Source organism: Propithecus coquereli, unplaced genomic scaffold, assembly GCF_000956105.1.
Source record: "Propithecus coquereli isolate 6110/MARCELLA unplaced genomic scaffold, Pcoq_1.0 Scaffold314, whole genome shotgun sequence".
Classification (NCBI taxonomy): domain Eukaryota; kingdom Metazoa; phylum Chordata; class Mammalia; order Primates; family Indriidae; genus Propithecus; species Propithecus coquereli.
Window position 1 is genome coordinate 3,338,071 of NW_012148775.1, and position 23,031 is coordinate 3,361,101.

The 23,031-nt window shown below is 48.6% G+C and overlaps 1 protein-coding gene across 1 annotated transcript in view; it reads left to right on the forward strand.

Annotated features, from left to right (window-relative positions):
- The window catches only part of ACACB (acetyl-CoA carboxylase beta), a 98,764-nt gene that overhangs the window by 34,470 nt on the left and 41,263 nt on the right, over positions 1-23,031 (forward strand). The window contains 16 exon segments of the mRNA XM_012650160.1: positions 880-989; positions 1,104-1,214; positions 3,768-3,977; positions 4,287-4,457; positions 6,503-6,664; positions 8,408-8,571; positions 10,617-10,767; positions 10,851-10,954; positions 11,274-11,355; positions 13,288-13,433; positions 14,566-14,716; positions 15,958-16,092; positions 18,902-19,048; positions 20,518-20,706; positions 22,199-22,340; positions 22,863-22,914. Coding sequence (XP_012505614.1) covers positions 880-989; positions 1,104-1,214; positions 3,768-3,977; positions 4,287-4,457; positions 6,503-6,664; positions 8,408-8,571; positions 10,617-10,767; positions 10,851-10,954; positions 11,274-11,355; positions 13,288-13,433; positions 14,566-14,716; positions 15,958-16,092; positions 18,902-19,048; positions 20,518-20,706; positions 22,199-22,340; positions 22,863-22,914 — 2,227 coding nt within the window.

The window sequence follows — 23,031 nt, forward strand, 5'->3', positions numbered from 1 at the left end:
AGATAACTTAGAAAATACGAGAAGTACAAAAAAGAAATAGAAATCATCTGTAATCCTATGACCCAGTGTTGATCATTTATTAAATTGCAGGTGGCTACCTTTCTAACCTTTTTTTTAAGGTATATCCTTTAAAAAAAAGAGAGAGCTTACATTTCCTAGTTTGTGACTTTTTTTCACCAGTGAATATCTTTCTATGTCAATAAATATACTTTACACCATTTAAAATACCTGCGTAGGATTATGTTGTATGAATGTACCATAATTCACTTAACCTTCTTCTATAGTTACATAATTTAGGTTGCTTCCAGTTTATTTTTTCTAATTTAAAAAAGAGTCAAAGGAATGGGGCTTTGATAATCTTACAGCTAAATCTATATGTGCATTTTAACCATTTTCTTAGGATAAATTCCAAAAAGTGGAATTTCTAGGACAAATTAAAAAATAAACAGGAAAACAGGAGTCTCCTATTAAATTTGATTTTTTGCTCTAGAGGTTGAATTTTAAATTTGGAATGGAAAATTTATTTATTTGTTTTTATTTGTTAAATCTTCACGTGGTTTTAGATAATAATGATTTAATGATATAATGATAATATAAATGACTCCATAGGGTAGAATGGGGATTTTTTTGGATTCAGGTTAGTATGATTGTTCTTGGTAGACTCAGTCTGAATTTCTTAGGCTTGATTTCCTGGTCAAGGGTGAGCCCGTCCTTGAGACAATGAAAAGCTGCTGTGGGAAGCCAAAGGGACGTGTCTGTGTCGTGTCGATCCGGAGGCCCAGACCGAGAGCTGCTTTGTCCGGGAGGCCCTGGGGTTTCTGCGTTGGCGAGTGTCTCTGCCATCCTCAGGAGGAATCAACTTTCTTTGTGACTCTCCAGGTCTGACATTGGCGTGGACAGACGACGATTTGCGGCAGGGGAAAAGAATCAGCGTCCCGGAGGACGTTTACGAACAGGGTTGTGTGAAAGACGTAGACGAGGCCTTGGAGGTAAGCGCAGGGCCCGCTGGGCCAGCGCGGCCGGAGCCAGAACCTCTTCCTCACCCTGCAAGGCACGGGCAACCGCCTAGCCTCTAACGAGGTCTGCTTGTCCTTTGCACCCAGGCGGCGGAAAGAATTGGTTTTCCCTTGATGATCAAAGCGTCCGAAGGCGGCGGAGGGAAAGGGATCCGGAAGGCTGAGAGCGCGGAGGACTTCCCCATCCTTTTCAGACAGGTGCGTGGGTCTTGCCTCGTGTTTTCCCGCACGTCCTGGGGAATGGCTTCATCGAGTTGTTGGCCACCAGATTGTGTCTATTAGCATGACGCGGTGACGATGAAGAAGATACTGGCAGGAGCTGGATTTATGGACATGGGGCATCTTGAAGCAAACTCGTACGTTTCAGAAGCCATGGTTTTGTGTTCATCTTTATACCATTTCCTTAGATGTTCAATTCTGCAAATCAGCGCATCTGTACATAATTTAGGAGCTACAGGGTCATGATCGCTGATGGTGACTACGAGGGCCTATTGAAGGATGGGATATTTTGTAAATTTTAGTCGTCATGGCATTTTTAACATTTCTAAATGATCAACTTGAATTGTAGGAACTAATGGTATATTTACCTATTTGTAGCTTGTTTTCCTTTTTTAAAACATCGTGCCTGTTCGGAGCAATGTTTAAAAAAATGTAAGCTGACAATCTTGTCATTCTTAAACATAACCATTTTAATATTTCTAAGTTTTCTTCTAGACCGTCTCTATGTACAGATTTTAAAGATATATTCAGTCTACACAAAATTGTGTTTTACATTAAAAAAATTCTAAATCATAGATCACAAACATTGAGATCGCGTTGTTCCAACGCTCAGAATTGTTTTGATGATTGTACAGTATTTCATAGGGGCCTGTATCCTTATTAATGAAACCTTTCCTTTTTTGTTAAATGTTTAGCTTGTTTCCATTTTTGTTATTATGAATAATGGTACAAAAATACTAAGGTATATTATGGCATTTAGTACTATAAGTAATACCTAGCTTTTTTTTCTTCTTCTGAATTATTTTCTTGGATAAAGACCTGGGGAGAAGGACTTAGTTAAATAGCATGCATTTTATATGCACTTAATGAATATGTATCAGTGAATTACTTTCCATAGAAGTTTTACTAATAATATAGCTCTCGACAATATGTGAGCATTATATAAAGAAGCAGTTTCACAACCGTGGTGTCTTCGTTGGGGTGCACAGGTTTCCTGGGGGGACTTTGTGGAATGAATTTATGTTAACAGGAAAGTTGCAGTGCTAGAACAGAGAGTTGCTGTCTGTGCTTCACCCGGTCTTCCTTGTTACTAACATTTTCCGTATAACTACACTACGTTTGTTGAAAGTAAAAGATCAACGTGGGCACGTTTCTGTTAAGTAAACGCTAGACTTAATTCAGATTTCACCAGTTTTCCCACGAATGGCCTTTTCCAGTGGCAGGAGCCAGTCCTGGATCCCACACTGCATTAGGGGTCATTTCGATTTTAAAGCTTTCTTCTTCTTAAAAAGTAGATTTCATCTATTTGAGCAGTTTCAGGTTCATAGCAAAACAGAGCAGAAATTACAGTGAGTCCCCACATTCGCCCTGGCCCCACGCACGCACAACCCTGCTAAGCTTTTTCCTTTTACTAGCTTGAGTGCACTATGAAAATATTCTTTTTTTTTTTTGAGATAGAGTCTTACTCTGTTGCCTGGGCTAGAGTGCCATGATGTCAGTCTAGCTCACAGCAACCTCAGACTCCTGGGCTCAGGAGATCCTCCTGCCTCAGCCTCCCAAGTAGCTAGGATTACAGGCATGCGCCACCATGCCCGGCTAATTTTTTCTATATATTTTTAGTTGTCCAGCCGATTTCTTTCTATTTTTAGTAGAGACGGGGTCTCGCTCTTGCTCAGGCTGGTCTCGAACTCCTGAGCTCAAACAAAACAATCCACCCACCTCGGCCTCCCAGAGTGCTAGGATTACAGGCGTGAGCCACCACGCCCGACCCTGAAAATATTCTTAATGTAGAAAGTCAAGCCAGTGATGTGTTAAGAATAAAAAAGGAAAAGGCCCTGTTCACTGTTACCTCCCAACCCCTTCTGCTTTCTTTGATGTAACCACTGTTAGCAGCTGAGTCTCTTCCAGAACTTTCCCTGTCTATACTTTTACATAGACATTCATACAGTTGTTCTAGTATTTTTCGTCTAAGTGGGATCATCCTATGTTAGTACAAATTGCTTTTTTTAAACTTAATTTGTCTTAAAAATCATTGCAGGTGTGCACTGCTTCTTACATTGTCTTTAAGACTCTCTAGATGACATAGCTAGAAGGCAGTGCCTTTCAGCCCTTAAAGGATGGAATAAGTTTGTACTTAGGTTCCACGGTGCAGAGCTAGCTGAGAAAGTGCAAGAGGTAGGAGAAAAAGAAAACTGCAAAGTAGTGTGTTTTGGTCCCGTTTTGTTCAAAGAAACTTTCTCTGTATGTGTTGCTATATGTGTAGAAGAAAACCAGTTTGCACACCAAACTGTCAACAGTGCATTATCTTTAGGAGATGGGATTGTGGGGAAATTTCACAGTTTTCACAATGTTCGACTTACAAAAGCCCGAGAATATGATGTCTTTGAGACAACAAAGTAAAAGACCAGTAGAATCCTAGAGGAATCTCCTAACCACATCGCTGCTATTGTTTTTTGCGCTCTTCTGGTAACTTCCAGAAGCTTCTAGAGCTGGTTTCCCTATGAAGAATGAGCCGCTCTCCTTCCCCTGCAGGTACAGAGTGAGATCCCGGGCTCGCCGGTCTTTCTCATGAAGCTGGCCCAGCACGCCCGTCACCTGGAGGTCCAGATCCTCGCTGACCAGTACGGGAACGCCGTGTCTCTGTTTGGGCGGGACTGCTCTATCCAGCGACGGCATCAGAAGATCATTGAGGAGGCGCCGGCCACCATTGCCCCGCTGGCCGTGTTCGAGTTCATGGAGCAGGTGTGCTTTGTGGAGCCTGGGGGACAGCTGCAGGGAGAGGCATCTCAGCTCAGAGTCAGCAAACGCTTTCCATAGTCTGCATGGTTAGCAGGGCTAGAAGGTGGGGTGGATGCCCAAGAAGAGGAGAAGGGCCCATCCTGGAGATGATTTCAGCATCATCCATGTTTATTCATTAGCTGATCTATGAGGTCCCCAAATATGTCACGCAACACGGGTGCTCAGTCTGCATTTGGTGAGTGAATGAATAGTCCCCATTTACAATGACCCGAAAAGACCACTGGAAAGCCCGTGGCCTCTGTGTCTTTGCAGTGTGCCGTCCGCCTGGCCAAGACCGTGGGCTACGTGAGCGCAGGGACGGTCGAATACCTCTACAGCCAGGACGGCAGCTTCCACTTCTTGGAGCTGAATCCCCGCTTGCAGGTAGAACATCCCTGCACAGAAATGATCGCTGACGTCAACCTGCCAGCCGCCCAGCTACAGGCAAGATGACGGGCTCCAAGCCCTGGGGTGGGATTTGGCGGGGGGAGGGCCTTGTCCTGCTCCCTGGGTTTAGGAGGCACCTTCCTGCCCACCTCTTGGCTGGCTGTTCCTGGGCAATGACTGGATGTGTGAGTAGCGTTGGGCACCACAAAAACTGAGAACCTTCCACGAAGTGTTTGTCACCTTTGGCCATAGAGCCATTTTAGAAACTGGTGAAAGCTATAGACCTCCTCCTGGGAAAATGTATTTTACATAATTTCAGATCTTCACGGACCCCCGATACCTTCATAGACCTAGAGACGTGTTTCTTAACCTTTTTTTCATTATTGCTGCCCCACCCAGGAGTGTTTTAAGACATTCTTTATCCTAATCCCTCCCCTGTGAAATTTTAATATCACAAATATACCATATATCTGTTTGGATATTGTAGCTATATCTGTGTTTTATACAGAAAAAGAGTAAGATTTTTTTTCATTCCCCAAAACAAATATTTGCCCCTTTGGGGACAATATCACCCCTAGGAAGAATACGTGACCCAGAGTTACAAACTCTTCGATTAATGAAAACTCTGAAATTTTTTTATTAATGTTTCTTTTCTTTCTTTCTTCTTCCCTCTTTCCCGCCATCCCTCCTTCTTTTCCTTCTTTCAGATTTTTTTCTTTTTAAAAATTAAAAAAAAAATTGTTTTTCATTTTGAAAAATTTCAGAAAAGCTGTAAGAATAATACAATTAACACCCGTATACCCTGCATGGAGATCCACCAGTTGTTACATTTGCTTTCTCTCTGTCTCTTTCTCTTTCTCTCTCTCTCCCGTTGTATAACTTTTATTTTTTGGCTCAAAAAAATTTTTAAGGTGGTTTGACTGGAACCTTCATGCCACGTGGCCTCTGGTGGGACACGGCGGCACGAGGGCCTCCTAAGAACGAGGACATTCTGGCACAATACCCCGATATAATTACGACTCTCTGGAAGTATAGCATGGACACCACGTATGTGTCTAATATATACCAGCCACACGACAAATTTGCCCAGTTGGGCCAGAAATGTCCGTTTATGGCTGTTTGTTTGTTTGTTTCCTTAAATCCAGGCTCCAACCCGGAATGACACATTCCAGTTCATCGTCATGTCTCTTTAATCTGGGACGGTACCCAGTCCTATTTAGCTCATTCTCGACATTGGCATTTTTGAAGAGTTCTGGCAGAATGTCGCTCACTTTGGATGTCTGATTTTTTTTCTTCCTGATTAGATTCACACTGAACATTTGGGCAGAATATTACACAGGTGTTGTTATGTCCTTAGTACATCCCATCGGGAGGCACCGGATGCTAAATTTGGGATTCAGTTAAGCTGGTGTCCATAATTGTCTGTTTTTAACCCAGTCTTCATGTCCAGCTTCCCCTGCATGTGTCCTTTGCAAAACCTTTAACCCTGCAGAGGACTTCTCACCTCCCATAGTGCTGAATGTCTAGAACTTTTACTTGACGCGAATGTTTTCTTCTTGTCTAATGTTGTTTCATGAATGTTGCTGCTTTTCCCAACCATACTTTTTTTTTTTTAAGAGACAGGGTCTTGCTGTGTTGTCGAGGCTGGAGTGCAGTGGCATGATCACAGCTTACTGCAGCCTCAAACTCCTGGGCTCAGGTGATCCTCCTGCCTCAGCCTCCCAAACAGCTGGGACTACAGGCGCACACCATGGTGTCTGGCTAATTTTTAAAAATTTTTTGTGGAGATGGGGTCTTGCCATGTTGCCCAGGTTGGTCTTGAACTTCTGGCCCCAAGAACCCTCCTGCCTCAGCCTCCCAAACTGCTAAGATTACAGGTGTGAGCCACCTCGCCCAGCTGCCACCGACACTTTTGCTCTGCGATGGCAGGTTCCCACCTTGTTGCTTTTTCCTTTTTTGCCTCTCCTGCCGTGGTAGTGCCCCGTGTTGTATACCTGGTGCTCAGTATATCTGAAATCATTGACCGTTAACCCCTTCCTGTGTCGTGTCTCCCACTGTGTGTCTCCCACTGACAGTCCATGGGGTGGATTTCTTGCTTTCAGATTGCCATGGGGGTGCCCCTACACCGGCTGAAGGATATCCGGCTTCTGTACGGAGAGTCACCATGGGCGGTGACGCCCATTTCTTTCGAAACCCCTTCACATCCCCCCCTCGCCCGAGGCCACGTCATTGCAGCCAGAATCACCAGCGAAAACCCAGATGAGGCAAGTTGTGGGGGCCCCTGTGTTTCCCCCATCTCAAATCTCCCAGCGTGGGGCAGACCCAGTGGGGCAGACCCTGGATGTTAGCCTTAGAGGAGACACCAGCTGTCCGGCTGGCTTCTCGGTTTACAAATGGGGAAACTGAGGTGCAGGATGGGACAGGTCATGGTTCATGGGATTTGGGGATGTACTGGATCAGTGGATTACTGGGACCCTTGCTGCGTCTCAGTGCTCACTTACATGCCATCACGGATGTGGGCCATGGTTACCCCACATTACAGCCAGAGAGGTTGGGGTCACTTGCCTCCCGCCTCCCACCTGGGACCTGCTGGGGCCGTTACTGAGCCCAGTCGGTGGACTCCAAAGTCCAGGCTCCATCCTGGGGACAGGCAGTCGGATGTGGTCCTTGGGTTTCTGGCCCCATGAGCTTTTATTTATTTATTTATTTTTGAGATAGCATCTCATTCTGTTGCCCAGGCTGGAGTGCAGTGGCGTCATTATAACTCCCTGCAACCTCAAACTCCTGGGCTCAAGTGATCCTCCTGCCTCAGCCTCCCAAGTAGCTGGGACTACAGGCACGCGCCACCATGCCCGGCTAATTTTTCTATTATTTTGTAGAGACAGGGTCTCATTTATTGCTCAGGCTGGTCTCGAACTCCTGACCTCAAGCAATCCTCCTGCCTTGGCCTCCCAAAGTGCTAGGATTACAGGCATGAGCCACCGTGCCCCGCCCCCATGTGCTTTTTGCCACAATATTAACAATTTCTGGCCCAGCCCATTGTAGGGGGTCCCTTTGTGACTTGGTCTTACTCGAGTCTTAAAAAACGAACCACCAGGCATCTATTACAGTTTACACATGAACTGACCCTTGAAAGTCACGGGACTCGTTAATTTACTGCAACTTAATTGTTTAATTGTTGCATTCAGGAAACTTGGGGTAAGAGAGGTTACCCCTCCCTATTAATTAAATAATTTTAATCTGTGGTAGCTATTCCATCTGTTTGGGGTTCTTGGCTGCAAATAAAGCACGGACTCTGGTCAAGCAAAATGGGAATTTTCTGGAGGGATATTGGCTTGTTCCCGGGTGTCTGGGAGGGTGGAGAACCAGGTTTGGAAACAGCCCAGTCACCTGGACCTCTGCATCTCTTGCTTTCACACACCTCTCCCAAAGCTAACGTGCTCCAGCACTTAATGCAAGAAAACTAATCCCAGCGAGAGGGTCCACGTCCACTCACTCTTAACAAAATAGTGCTCAGGAGGGATGCGCCACCCCCTCCAGAGGGGATCAGGTGTGTGTTAGCAGCTGCAGGGGCCCACCTGGGGGTACCCTAGGTCCTGTGGGAATTGTCCTCCAGAGTTGGAAATCTAACCACTCTTCACTGTTACTTAAACTTTTTTATTTTTGAAAACATCAAGTGTATAAAATCAAAATGTCCCTTCATCCAGCTCCAACAATCATCAGCATTCACCCATATTTATACCTACACCTCCTCCCCTGTCCCAGCTCAGTTGTTCTTTTTTATAGTTTTTTAAAAATAAAAATTACAGGCATCGAGGAGGCATTCACGTGCGTACACCCGTAACTAGCTCCGTCCACACCTGCAACAAGAGAGATCAATGTTTCATAGCTCACCCCGAGCTTTTGGTTGTGGTTGGCATTCTTGGGTTTTCCCAGGCCTGAATTCTGGTGAAAATACATCTGGAGTGATGATTTCTTCCATTTTCCTTTTTCTGTCCGGGCTCCAGGGGTTTAAGCCGAGCTCTGGGACGGTCCAGGAACTAAATTTCCGCAGCAACAAGAACGTGTGGGGCTACTTCAGCGTGGCTGCCGCCGGAGGCTTACACGAGTTCGCCGATTCCCAGTTCGGGCACTGCTTCTCCTGGGGAGAGAACCGCGAAGAGGCCATTTCGTCAGTATCGCCTTCCCCTCCCTCCGTTATTCCTTCCTTCCTTCCCTCCCTCCCTCCTTTCTCCCTCCTATCTTCCCGTCTTTCCTTGCTTTAAGAAACTAAAATGTCCCCTGTGGTTTCAGATGCATTGGCATTGCAGGAGACCAAGAAAGGTGAATCACAGGGCAGACCCTATTTTAAATACTGTGTGCTCGAAGTTCAAGGTCAAAGTCTGCCCTTTTCCTTTATTGGAGATCCGCACAGTAAAATGAACTCACCAAGGTCTTTTGGTCTGGAGCTTATAGGAGTTCTAACTTGAAGGAGATCCAAAGATTGTTCAAGGTGACACCACACGTTTAAAAGGTTCTGAATACCAGAGTTGACCAAAAAAAAAAAAAGAGGCAGAGGGAAACTCCTTTAAATTCAAACCTCACAGATAGCTCCCTAGTTGGCTGTATTTCATGCCTGAGACTCAATTTCTTAGGGGGTGTGTCCTGCCGTGAACCGCTCACCACCGTGAAGCCTGTGTCAGCAGCCCCTTGTCCGCAGTTGAGCCAAGTCCATGCTTGGCTGCAGAGTTCTGCAGGGGCGAGAAACCCACATTGACAAAGAGCCTCCCCAATTTTGACACCTGCATCTGACATTCTCCTGCTGCGTTGGGGGTGCAGAAGGGCAGAACACCAGCTCACTTTGTAATTCTGCATTGTCATGTGGGTGGATCACTGCCCTTCAGAATGAAAAATCCCAAAGACCTTGTGGACGTATCATTCAGAAAGCATTAAAATCTGGCCCAGGGCACTTAGCCAAGAATTAAATTAAATTTGGCGGTTTTGAAGACCGGGCTTTCTTTGCCAGCTTAGGATAAGTAATTTTAATCGTGCTCAGTGAAAAGTGGAGATCCTTGAAGCTCGTGGAAGGTTGCAGCAGAGAAGGTTTAACAGGAGAGGTAGCAAACGGGTGAGCTGGCCCAGCCCCCTGGGAATGAAATCACCCGTGGCTCGTCCCACGCTGTGAAGTGACAAGCAGCAGCTTCAACAGAATTCAGAACAAGAAATTCCAGCTTTTCTTATCGCTGTCACTCAGAGTCTGACAGGGGGGATCAGCTGTCCTGGTGTTCCCGGGACTTCTCAGTGCTAAAGCTGGCAATGCCCTGAGCAAACAGGAATCAGTTTGTCCGCCTAGAGTCCGGTGGCTCAACTCTCAGATCGGGCTCCCAGCTCCACAGCTGACTTTCTGTAGCCTGGCGACACCCTCGTGTGACCTCTCTGGGTCCACAATGTCTCACCCTCAGAATGGGGTCGTGATGCCCCTTGTCCATGCCCGCCGGTGGCACGCAGGCACGGGTGTCAGATGGGAGAGGTTTCTCTCCCAGGACGAGCGTTCAGACACCTCGCCCATCTTTAGTGCGTTCCTCCCCAAACACTCTCGCTGGGAGTCCGCAGGGAGTGCAGGTTTAGCCCTTTGGACCGGTGCTCTTTGAGGTCGGAGGCTGTGTTTAGGGAGGAAGCCATGGTGCCCGCCAGGCCTCTGAGCCGGGTGGCAGTGTCACCCATCTGCAGATGCACCCTGTGCACACCGGACAGAGCAGCTGTGTGGACCATGAGAGGGTGGCACCAGCTCTGGGGACAGCAGATTTGAATAGGTCAAGGGAGAGACAGAGGCAGAGTGACTGATTCTCTCTCTATTAATAATTAGCTATTATGGTTAATAATTATAATAATGGCAACACATCACGTTTTAGCAGTTAGCACTTAATGATCAATGGCTGTGTTGTTTATGGATTGTCTCATTTTAAACCCTCAAACAGCCTCACGAAGTCAGGGTTATGTCCCCATTTTCCAGACGAGGAAACTGAGGCCCAGAGCAGTTAAGTCACTTGCCCAGGACGACCAAGCCAGTAAGTGGTGGCAAGGAGATCGACACCCTGGCTGTCTGACGCAGGGCCCTCTCTTACCTCCCGAGATTTCCTGGTTCGCTGAGAACCGCGTCGTGAGAGTGATCACGGGAACCCTGTCGATGATGCTCGCGCTAATTTGGAAAACCATCCGTGTGCCTTTCCCCTCAAGGAACATGGTGGTGGCTTTGAAGGAACTGTCCATCCGGGGCGACTTTAGGACCACCGTGGAATATCTCATTAACCTCCTGGAGACCGAGAGCTTCCAGAACAACGACATCGACACCGGATGGTTGGACCACCTCATCGCCGAAAAAGTGCAGGTAGCGGGAGCCACCCGTGTCTCCCCTCGGGTGGCCGAGACCCCCAGCTCCCCACGGATACTGAAGCGGAGGGTCTTCCCTAGGCCGAGAAGCCGGATATCATGCTCGGGGTGGTGTGCGGGGCCCTGAACGTGGCCGACGCGATGTTCAGAACCTGCATGACGGATTTCTTGCACTCCCTGGAGAGGTAGGGCCCACGGCAGTTCTTTTCCCCTCCGGTGCTGTGTGTCAGTGGCGCAGAAGGCAGGACGTGCTTTATTTGTGTGACAAGCCCGTCACCAGCCTGGGCTCCTTAAGAATTCCTTACATCCTGCGGATCGTCGGGCTCCCTGGGGTGCGCCGAGCCCCGTGTACGTCCTTTAATCAGACTCGGTTCTTTTTAGTGCCGTCTGGGTTGTGGCTGCTCAGGGAAGGCAGAGGGCTGGGTGACTTCTTTAAATCCAGGGGATGGCTCCAGAGTTCTCGGACGCTCCCAAGGCTGCCCGCAGCTCAGTCTTCTTTCGCAGGGGCCAGGTCCTCCCGGCAGATTCGCTGCTGAACATCGTGGACGTGGAGTTAATTTACGGAGGCATCAAGTACGTCCTCAAGGTAAGCGTCCTGCGCTCCTTCCCGGATGTCGCCGGCACGCTGGAGGCTGGAGGGACCCATCCCTAGGGTGGATTTTCTCATGCTTCGGGCCGAGCATTCATGTTGCTCAGGAATCCCCGTGGGGTTTGTGACCCTGAAACCTAAAAAGACTTCGGGTTTCGGACCAGGCAGAGTTGAGCGGTGCACAAAGGGCTGGAAGATGTGCGTGTTAGTTTCCTGTGGCCGCCGTAACAGGGTACCACACACTGGCGGTTTAAAACGTCAGAAACGTATTCTCTCACTGTTCTGGAGGCTAGAAGTCCAAAATCAAGGTGTCAGCTGACGGTGCTAGGGAAGCACCCGCTCCAGGCCTTCCCAGCTTCTGGTGGTCGCGGGCAGCCCTTGGTGTTCCTTGGCTTGTGGGTGCGTTGCTCCGGTCTGCTGCTGCCTTCACATGCTGTGTTCCCTCTGTGTGTGTGTGTGTGTGTGTCTGTGGGTGTGTGTGTGTCTGTCTTCACGTTATGTACCTTCTAGGAAGGAAGTTACCAGTCATGTTGGATTTAGTGCCCACCCTAATCCAGTATCATTTCCTCTTTTTTTTTTTTTTTCTTTTTTTAGGAGATGGGGTCTCACTCTGTTGCCCAGGCTGCTGGTACAAATATAGTTTTCGGACCTTGGTATTATCACAGCATAAAGTTTCTCATGTCATTAACAAGTTTTCTTTAGCATGAGTTTAGCATCCACAGCACTGTCTACCAGAGCTTTCGGCAGTGATGGAAATATCCCCTGTCTGCCCTGTCTAGTATGGTGCCTGCCTGTGCCTGTTGGGCACTTGAATTATGGCAAGTGGGACTGAGGAACTGGGTTTTATGTTTTATTTAATGTTGGTTAATTTTAATTCAAATAGCCACATGTGATGAGGCAAGTGTCACTGTATTGGACAGCGCAGGTCTGGAGTATTCTGCCGCAAGCTTGTTGGATCGCTAGTTTGGTTCTAATTTTCATTGTTATCACAAATGATGTTACAATAAGTATTTCTATGTTTCTTGCTAGCTTTTGTCATAAAATATATGTTTTATAGGTGGAGGGCCTTTAGCGTGTTTGTTTTCCGAGAGAGAACACACACAGTGTGCTGAGAGCTGGATGGGGCTGGCACTTCGGCTGGATGGAGGTGTAGAGCCTGGGCCAGCGCCCGGCCACGTGCCTCTGTCCTGTGTCCCAAACCTCTCTTGTGCGCCTGAGCAGAACTGGGTCTGAGGAGCAGAGCCCTGGCCCAGGTTCAGGCGTGTTGGCCCGTTTGGGCTGCTATAACAAAATACCGTAGACTGGGCAGCTTATAAACAACAGAATGTATTTCGTATAATTCTAGAGGCTGGGAAGTTCAAGATCAAGGCCCTGGCAGATTTGGTGTCTGATGAGGGCCTGTTTTCTGTCCCGTAGATGGCTGTCTTTTCACTGTGTCCTTGTGTTTTGGAAGGGCTCCCTGCTCATGACCTCATCACCTCCGAAAGGCCTCACCTCCTAATGCCATCACCTTCGGGGTTAGGATTTCCACGCGTAATTTGGGGTTGGGGAACAGACGGAAACATTCAGTCCGTTGCACCAGGCTGCTGGTGGTGTCTCCAGGGCTGCCTCACCCAGAGCGAGAGCCCATCTCCCTGCCGCCGAGCGTGGTGATGCCGGGAGGCAGGAATCAGAAGGAAGCCCCCAGCCCCCGAGGGCATGCAGTTGGCAGGAGATGGCTGGACAGGGACTCGGTCTGCACCAGCGGCCATCAGCCCACCCACGGGGCAAGTGTGGCTCGCTGACTCCAGGCCTTCTCCGGCCCCATCTTCTGCTGCTGCCCTGGGGGCAGTGAGGGCTGAGGCCGGGAGGTATTGTCAGAGAGGGACCAAACAGTGCTCTGGGAGCCCATCCTGAACCCAGGCGGTGACGTGGGGCCTGTCCCTGCAGGTGGCCCGGCAGTCTCTGACCATGTTTGTGCTCATCATGAACGGCTGCCACATCGAGATCGACGCCCACAGGCTGAACGATGGCGGGCTACTGCTGTCCTACAACGGGAACAGCTACACCACCTACATGAAAGAAGAGGTCGACAGGTGCGCGGGTGCGCCAGGTCCGGCCACGGGCCGGGCGTGCACAGCTGGCTCTCTCGTGGGAGTCGAAAACACAGAGCTGGCCTGTGCAGGTCTGAGGGTCTTAGACGAGGTAGCCTGGTAAATTCTGGGAGTACGTGGAGAGGTTAATTTCTTGGTTAGAGTTCCAGGCAGCTGGCAGGCATGTGGGGAAGGCTCCCGGGAGGCCCTTTTGTACCAGCCTGGGAAGATTCAGAGCTGAGCAGGAGCTCCTCACCTGTGAGGTGTGTCCCTCGGTCCCTGCTGCCCCCTGCGTCTGAGCTGCGCTCCCCGCGCATCCGTGTGGATGGTCCAGCCAGTTAGCGCGGCAGTTATTTTTGGAGCTACTCTGCACCAGGTGCTGGGCTAGGTGTTGAGATAGCACCGTGGTCACAATTGGTGGAGCTTCGAGCCCGCTGGGGAAGACGACACCCTAAACGAGCAGACAGAGGGAGGAAAGGCTGCCGTGTGCCTGATGGTGAACACACAGGCTGCTCTGGGTGCTTCTAGCACGTGGGCTCATGAGACAGGCCCTGAAGATGCTCCTTCTCCAGCGTTCCGAGCACACCGAGGTCACACATAATGAAATGTGCACAGACCCCGGCCAGCGACAGTAAAAGGCGAGAGGATGCCAGAGGCCCCGTGCCTGGAAAAGCTCCACTTAGTGTTTTGCAAGAAGGCAGACGAGGTCCATGCTAGAGCAGTGTTTTATTATCTCTTTTTTAACCCGCGTTCTATCTGCCAAGAACATTCAAGATTATTATAGGTTCCGCTCTCCCCCGTTCAGTTGTAAGGTGAACACTTGGAGTCAGCAAATATTTACTGAATCCTATTTATTGATTGCTGTCTCTATGCCAGAGCCTGTTGGAAATGTATCAGTCAAAGGAATTCGCTTTCAGCCGAAACAGGGTCATATCATACCTTTTCACTCACCCAGCTCACTCCCAGTATCTGGGATAACTGTCAAACGCCACCATTTGGGAATGTAGAGTCCCTGAAACGGCACAGAGGGTGACAGTCCTGGCTGCCTTTAGGGGAAATACTGTCAGAGGTCTTGCTCAAGCTTGCAGGGTCGACGGTCCTCATCGACCCCTACCCCATGCCTCCTCTCTCCCAGTTACCGAATTACCATCGGCAACAAGACGTGTGTGTTTGAGAAGGAGAACGATCCCACGGTCCTGAGAGCCCCCTCGGCTGGGAAGCTGACGCAGTACACGGTGGAGGATGGGGGCCACGTGGAGGCCGGGAGCAGCTACGCAGAGATGGAGGTGACCACGGAGTCGGCCCTGGGGTGTGGGGTCTGTAGCCAGCCTCCCCTAAACCCCTGCTCTCCTGGCATTGTCTGTGTTCGAGCAAAAAGGCCTCACCTCTCACCTTGGCCACTATCTACAAATTCCTGAGAAAGCCAGTCTGTTGGGCTCAGCCCAAATCTCCCCCAGTATTCAAAGAGAAAACCTCAAAAAACGCACGCCTCCCCAGGAGTGAGTAAGAACCGATTAATAATAGTGATGGCGTCGATTAAAAGGTGTTTAGCCAACCCTTGCAAAGCCCTTACCACGTGACAGGCTGTGATCCCCATTTTATGAAAAAACCAGGCCCAGGCAGGCTAAGAAACTCACTCAAGGTTGCACAAAGCCAGGATTCAAACCCAGACCCCTTTCTGTGCTGCCAAGGAAAACAATAACAATAATGGCAATGAATAATAGTAGCCCGTGAGTATCAACCTCCTGCTACGGGCCAGGTTCTTCATCTCATTTAATCTTATATAAGCCCTAAGAGGTGAAACCGTCATTATTCCCCATTTTACAATTAGGGAAACTGAGGTTCAAGGAGGGGAGGGCACTTTCTGGTGATCACAGAGGGAATGAGAAGGGATCCCGGGATTCCAGCCAGGCCTGGTCGGCTTGGGTGCCCAAGCTGTGACCTGCCAAGCAAGAGACAGCACAGTCCTACTGTCTGTAGCTGGCACCACGGTGACAAAATTCATGCCATACGTGTATCCAGACACTCCGGCAAATTCAAATTCAAGGGCCCAGTGCACGTGCTGTGAGCATATTCTCCACTGCATAAAACCTTCCCCTCAGGGTTTTCTTGGTGTCTTTAAAGAAAGGAGCCCTTCACAAAATGCTCGATTTGGAGAGCACATTTTAGGAACATGTATATTAGTCACCCTACGTAATAAGATTTCATTGCATTTCTAAGAGATAGGCCTTCCTTTGGAAAGAAACATCAGTTTCCATATCTGTAAAATGGGTATAATAAACGCCTACTCCCTGGGCTGGCTTTGCAGATTGAGATAATTCATAAAGAGTACTCTGCCTAGTGCACAGCAGGCTTCCAGTAAATACTAGGTTTCTCTATCCTTCCTGCTGGAACACTGCCCAGGGAGTCATTCTGTTTAAATGACTCAGTCTCTGCTCCAGTGTCATTAGTTCTGGGTGACTCTGAGTGTCACACACACAGGCCAGTCCTGGTGGACTCTGTCTTATTTATTCTTTCTGCAAAACAGGTGATGAAGATGATCATGACCCTGAGCGTGCAGGAAAGCGGCCGGGTGAAGTACGTTAAGCGTCCGGGGGTTGCGCTGGAAGCGGGCTGCATGGTGGCCAGGCTGGAGCTCGATGACCCTTCTAAAGTGCACCCGGTACGTGACACCACGGCCCAGGTGCTCTGGCTGGCGCAGGTGTGCTCGCGACATCCACCTGCTTAGTTAGACAGATAGACTTGCAGCTGCAGGGGCCGAGGCCCTTGGCCCCGTAGAGGTTTGCTGGAAAATCACGGACATGAGGCAGATTGATTAATTGGAGAAAAAGACATACACGTTAATTTTAACGTATACATGGGAGCCTTTAGAATGAAAACTCAAAGCTATAGGAGAAACTGTCCATTTTTATGTTTAGTTTCAACCTAAACATACGAACAGCCATGTGGAAATACAATTAGACAAAAAGTGTGTGCTCTGATGTGAACAGAATGTGTGGGGAGACCCAGCAAGACCCATCTGTCTAGATCCTTCTTGGCCTCCCTGAGCACGTACTCTCCTTCTGGGTGTGGGCAGGGCCCCCTCTGGAATCGGGGGTCAGGCAGTTCCTTGATGGCCTATTTTTATGCAGAGTCATTTTAGGCTTCGCGGCTGGCTGTAGGGAAAAGGCGTTCTGGTTTCTATAACCTGCCTTGGGGGAGAGGAGAGCTGGGCGGCAGCAGGATGGAAGAGGGTCAGAGAAGAATTTTTACTTCTGAGGCCTGCACGTGGGCCCCTGTTTTCTGAGCCCCATCACAGCTCTTCGCCCACCTTGCTTGCCACCTGCAGGCGACGCTCCTCCCCGCAGCCGGGGTGATGTGCAGAAACCCCAGGCAGCCGCTCCTTGCCTTGCTCAGACCCCTCTCCGCGCTCAGGCCTGCTTGGAGGAAAACCTGAGTTCTTCCGATGACCTGCGAGACCCCAGCTGAGCTGTCCCCTGCTTTCTATCTCTGGCCGCCTCCTCCCCTAGCTTAATCAGACCCACCAGCCCCCTCCCACCTGGGGGCTGTCCCCTCTGCCAGGAAGGACCCGCCCCCAGGCCCTCGTAGGTGGGGCTCACTCTGCCCTCCTGTGAATCTTTATTCCAGTATCATCCCCCAGTGGACTTTCTTTGACCACCTTTTTTCCTTAGATTTTTTTTTAGTACAGTTTTAGATTTACAGAAGAATTACATAAACAGCATAGAGAGTTCCCATATGCCCAGTACCCAGTTTCTCCTGTTATTAACTATTATCAAATTAACTATGAATTACTATTATTAACTATTATTATTGTTGCAATAATGTGGTCTATTTGTTGCAATGAATGAACCAATATTGATACATGATTAACTAAAGTCCATGTTTTACTCCGATTTCCTTAGTTGTTTTTTTCGAGACAGAGTCTCACTCTGTTGCTCTGAGTAGAGTGTCATGGCGTCAGCCAAGCTCACTGCAACCTCAAACTCCTGGGCTCAAGCGATCCTCCTGCCTCAGCCTCCCAAATGCTGGGATTACAGGTGTGCACCACCACACCTGGCCAGGACTTTTTATCTTTCTTGCTCATTGACGGATCCCCCGTGCCAAAAACAGGACCTGGCACGTAATAGGGGCTCCGTAAATATTTGTTGGATGAACATACAGAAGTACAGGTGCCATGGGAGCAGCTCCCTGTTCTCGGATCCATTAGAGGGTGCGCCAGAGTGTTGTGTGACACTGCGACCTCCAATATAGATTCTTGTTAATTTTTCAGCATTCGTCAAGCTTTGCCATTAGATGATGGGTCTCCAAGGTCAAGAACTACTTTTCGTTGTTCCCCATTGTGATCCTGGCGCTTAGCACGGTGCTTGGGGTGTTATAGTGAGTGCTCAGAAAAAACAGGTCTTGTTGATGAATGCGTGAACGTTTACCCCTTCCTAAGGAGCCGTTCAGGTATGTGTTGTCCCGTTCTCTAAAATAATTGGCACATCTGCCCAGAAAAAAAGCATTTAAGGAAATCGCATTGTGTCTCTTCTTTCGAGTTTTCTGTTAGTTTCATTTATTTGTTTTCTTTGCATTTTTTTCATTATTCTCTTGAGGGGTTCCCAAAGCTAGAAATAGACTGAGCTTTTGTGGACCAGTGGGCGGGTCTGTGTGTCTGCATCGATACTCCTTTCAGCAAACGTTTCCTGTGCTAGGTGGATGAGACATGGCCTGGCTGTGACCCAGTCCCTGCAGATTCATATAAGTGCTTGGGCGACAGATGGAGATAAAGTAATTTAACTTGATAAGGGCAACAAGAGGACTGCCCTTGGCCCTTGGCTGTGGGGACCCAAACAGAGGATCCAGAATCAGATTTCAGAGGAGAAAACCCTCAAATCAGCTCTTAAAGGGCAAGAGGAACCTACAGGGGTGGGAAATGGAGTGTTCCAGGACCAGGAGAACAGCACATCCCAGACGTGGATCTCCGTGCACAGTGGATGTTTGTGGACTGAATTACTAGATGAACGGGTACATTGCATCTGTGTTGCCCCTTTGGGGAGCTTTTCATTCCATTTGGTTATCTAAGGCTTGATGTTTATGATTTACAAAAATCAGGTACATTTGTATGAGATTTTTGCAAATTTTCGTCCTACTGGGTGTTTGTTTATCTTTGGGATTCAATTCAGTAGAGAATGAAAATACATTGAGACAATCTTGATTATAAATCGAAACAACAACAAAAAAACCTTCAAAATTGTCGGGCTATGAAAAACGGTACTGGGATATTTGCAAAGGGGTTTATTTGGAAAACCCATGTCGGAGTGCTTAGTTAGCAAGTTTAACTTTCCGATGTGATATTTTCTTTTGTTTCTCTCAGGCTTCATCCTAGCCTGATGGTGGAAGCTAGGAGATCTGCCTCGCCCCCGGGCTGTCTCGTCCCACTCGCGGTCCCACAGTTTCCTTGACTTCTCGTGCTTGTTGTGTCTCGTCAGGCCGAGCCGTTCACAGGAGAGCTTCCTTCCCAGCAGACGCTGCCCATCCTCGGAGAGAAATTGCACCAGGTTTTCCACAACGTCCTGGAAAACCTGACCAACGTCATGAGTGGCTACTGTCTGCCAGAGCCTATTTTTAGCATCAAGGTAGGTCACCTGTGCAGAGCAGGTGTGTGTAGACACGTGCAAAGAGCCAGGAGTGTTTGCTGCGTGGGATCAGAGGTCTTTATTGAAGTGAGGACTGAGAAGATGGTCAGTCCTCTGTTATTTTTATGAAGGACCTGTTCTCAGGGAATTCCTCGGTTTCTTCTTTTTTTTTTTGAGACAGGATCTCACTCTGTCACCCAGCTAGAGTACAGTGACGTCATCATAGGTCACTGCAGCCTCAAACTCCAGTAGCTGGGACTACAGGTGTGTTCCACCATGCCTGGCTAATTAAAAAAAAATTTTTTTTTTTGTAGAGACAGGATCTCACTATGTTGCCCAGGCTGGTCTTGAACTCCTGGGCTCAAGTGATCCTCCTGCATTGGCCTCCCAAAGTGCTGAGATTACAGGCATGAGCCACCGCACCTGGCCATACATCAGTTCATTTTTAAACCTCAAAACCACACTATGGGCTTGACTTCGTTGTCATTTGAAGATCATCAACATGAGCTGCCGAGGTACCCTGGAAGCAGTGTAGGGTGGCTGTCAGGAGCCCCAGGAGGCCAGGCACAGTGGCCAATGTTGATGGTCTTTGGATGGGGATGATAATGGGGCCAAGCCCATAGTGTGGTTGTGAGGTTTAAAAGTGAACTGATATGTGGCCGGGTGTGGTGGCTCACTCCTGTAATCCCAATACTTTGGGAGGCCAAGGTAGGAGGATCGCTTGAGCCTGGGAGTTTGAGACCAGCCTGAGCAACATAGCAAGACTCGTCTCTACAAAAATATTTTTAAAATTTAGCTAGGTGTGGTGGCATGCATTTGTAGTCCCAGCTACTTGAGAGGCTGAAGCATGAGGATGGCTTGAGCCCAGGAATTTGAGGCTGCAGTGAGCTATGATGACACCACTGCACTCCAGCCTGGTTGACAGAGCAAGACCCTGTCTCTTTAAAAGACAAAAAAAAAAGTCTCCGGAGCTCAGTGGCCTGGGTTTACATCCTGGTTTTGCTTTTTACCAGCTGAATGACCTTGGGGAACTTAATTCACCTCTCTGTGTTCAGTTGCCTCAGCCGTAAAATGGGAATAATCATGAGACCTATGTCGTAGGGTTATTTTTCTAAGGATCTAATGCGAACATGTAGAGAAAGGTCGCAGAACACTGTCTGGCATTAAACACAACAAATGTTAGCTTATCACACGACCTTATGTCCTAGCCCCAGCCCACGCTGGCCGTCAGGACGCGCGGAGAGGGGAGTAGGGGCCTTCTGGCACGGGGAAACTGGGTATTGCCCGTGTGGTCAGGGGGCTGTTTCACTCTGGACTGCTCCAGAGGCTGCTGGGTCTAGATCTCCAGCCTCTTGAGTGCAGGGGGGCCCGGGTGGGTCAAGTCGAGTCGAGTTGGGCACCCCATGGTGGGTGGCAGTGCCCATGTGCCCCTGCAGGGCTGAGGGCTGACGCTTTGGTCCCCGCTGCAGCTGAAGGAGTGGGTGCAGAAGCTGATGACAACCCTCCGGCACCCGTCACTGCCCCTGCTGGAGCTGCAGGACATCATGACCAGCGTGTCAGGCCGCATCCCCGCCCCCGTGGAGAAGGCGGTCCACCGCGTGATGGCCCAGTACGCCAGCAACATCACCTCGGTGCTGTGCCAGTTCCCCAGCCAGCAGGTGCGTGTCCCCCACCCACTGGGATGCTCGCGCTGGGCCAACTCCCAGTCAGTCTGGCCTCTGATCAAGGTGGGCTTCCTGAGACCCTCTTGCGCCCTGCATGCTGGGGGCCTGGGTTTTCTTCCCAGCCCTGTTTGCAGAAACCCATCATTTTCTCCAAAGCAACAGTTGTTCGGCTGAATGTCAACAGTCATGAGGCCTCACTCCATAAAACGCAGATTCAGAATAGGAGGAAGCAGTTGGTTGCAAAGAGAGTGAGCGTTTTCCAAAGGCGGAACTAGCTGACGTCATTGGGAGAAATTGCAAGTTTTTCATACTGGTTTGCAGCTTTGATTTGCTCTGGGTTTTGTAAGGTGATAGTCTGGGGGCTCTAGATATACATAATACTTTCTAAGAATGGAAACCATTCCAGGGTGGTATAAAATCTCTCTACTAATTCCACACTGGCCTCGTGTTGTTCGTTTTGTTGTTGTTGCTGCTGTCGTGGAGCATTTTAAAGGTGATTTGCACCGGAAGAGCCCCTCTGCTGGGTTTCCTTCCTGCCCTCTGGTTGGAAGGGCTTCCCACCGTCCTCAATCTCCCACCCACACGTCAGTGATTCGGGAAATTCACGTCTTCCCCAGAGGCCAGCAGGATTAGAGGTTGGAACATTGTTCAGCCATAAAAAGAAATGAATTCGTGCTACTGATTCGTGCTACCATGTGGACGAAGCTATTATGCTAAAGGGAGAGAAGCCAGGCAGAAATCACCCATCGTGTGATTCCATTTATGTGAAATGTCCAGAACAGGCAAATTCACGGACGGAAAAAAATCACTTAGTGTTGCCAGGCACTGGCGTCGGGAGGGGACATGGGGAGTGACCACTAATAGGGACAAGTTTTCTTTTTAGGGCGATGAAAATGCTTTAAAATTACATAGTGGTGATAGTTTCCCAACTTCGTGAATATACTACCAACCACTGAGAGAGGGGTAGTGGAATATTATGGTATGTAAGTTATATCTCGACTAAAAAATGACAAAAAAACAAAACTCTAGAGGACCCTCAAGGAGAAGGTACGTGTTTGGAACTTTCGGGAATTTGTCACTGATGCAGGACTTTTTTGCTTTAAGAATAGTTTTGATGCCAAAAGCAATATACCGGTCACATGAAATCTAATTATAAAGGCAGGACCTTGCCCCAAAACAAGGACCCTCATTTTGGCCAGAGCTGTACATTCCCCTCTCCTCTTTCTCCGTCCCATTCACACCCGTGGAGGGGTGAGGTGTGAATGTACACACCTCTTTATGTGTTGCTCGTCCTTCTCAGCCCTGAATTCCTCAAGCAGTATGCTGAGGAGGGTGAACAGGGCTGTTCTGGGGTGGCTGGAGGGCTTTGGGGTTCGAATTTTTCGTCTTTGAACGAGTCTCGGATGGGACCTCCCTGGGAGCCCGCGGTGGGGCCTTTCGACCACGTGGTTGTCAGCGGTCAGACCTGTCTTGTTTTCCCGTGCAGATAGCCACCATCCTGGACTGTCACGCGGCCACCCTGCAGCGGAAGGCTGACCGAGAGGTCTTCTTCATGAACACCCAGAGCATCGTGCAGTTGGTCCAGAGGTGAATCGTGGGCCCTTCGTGGGGGGTGCTTGTCACACTGAGTTGTCACACGTATTGCACCAGGGACGCGCTCTGGGGCTCTCTCAAGGGCAGGCTCTAACTGAGAGAAGGTGCATTATGGTCCTGGCAGTGCCATTCCTAACAGCGGAAACCTGGGCAAGGTTTGCCACTTGGTACAATAGGAATAAAAACACTTTACGAGATAAGTCATTTGGAATTATAAATGGAGTAATTTTTACAAAGTGCTGACCTACAGCAGATACTTGATCGGTGGTAGTGTTTCAGAGAAACACCTCGGAGAAATGAACAAATAATAAATTAATCAAATTTCCTAGCAAATTTTCTGTGCTGTGCATAACATCCAAATTCTGTCCTGTGTTGTGAGAGTGTGTGTGTGTGTGTATGTGTTTTAAGATCACAGTTGGATCAGTGAGTTGTGTGTGTGTGTGTGTGTATGTGTTTTAAGATCACAGTTGGATCAGTGAGTGTTTTAGGTTCTTGCTGTCTTTCGTTGGCATTTGTGATGCTGGGGTTAAGTTGATTTCTACTTCCCTAAAACTCAGTATTACATCTCCTAAGAAACTGGATTCCCTGTGTTCAGAAATATTTCAGAAGAGGAAATATTTTGGGGTAACATCAGATTAAAATTTTGTTTCAAAAGGGAAGTGAAATGACATGGGGATCTTTTGGTAAATGACTTTTCAGTTTGTGTTTTTAAAACTGTCTTTACAC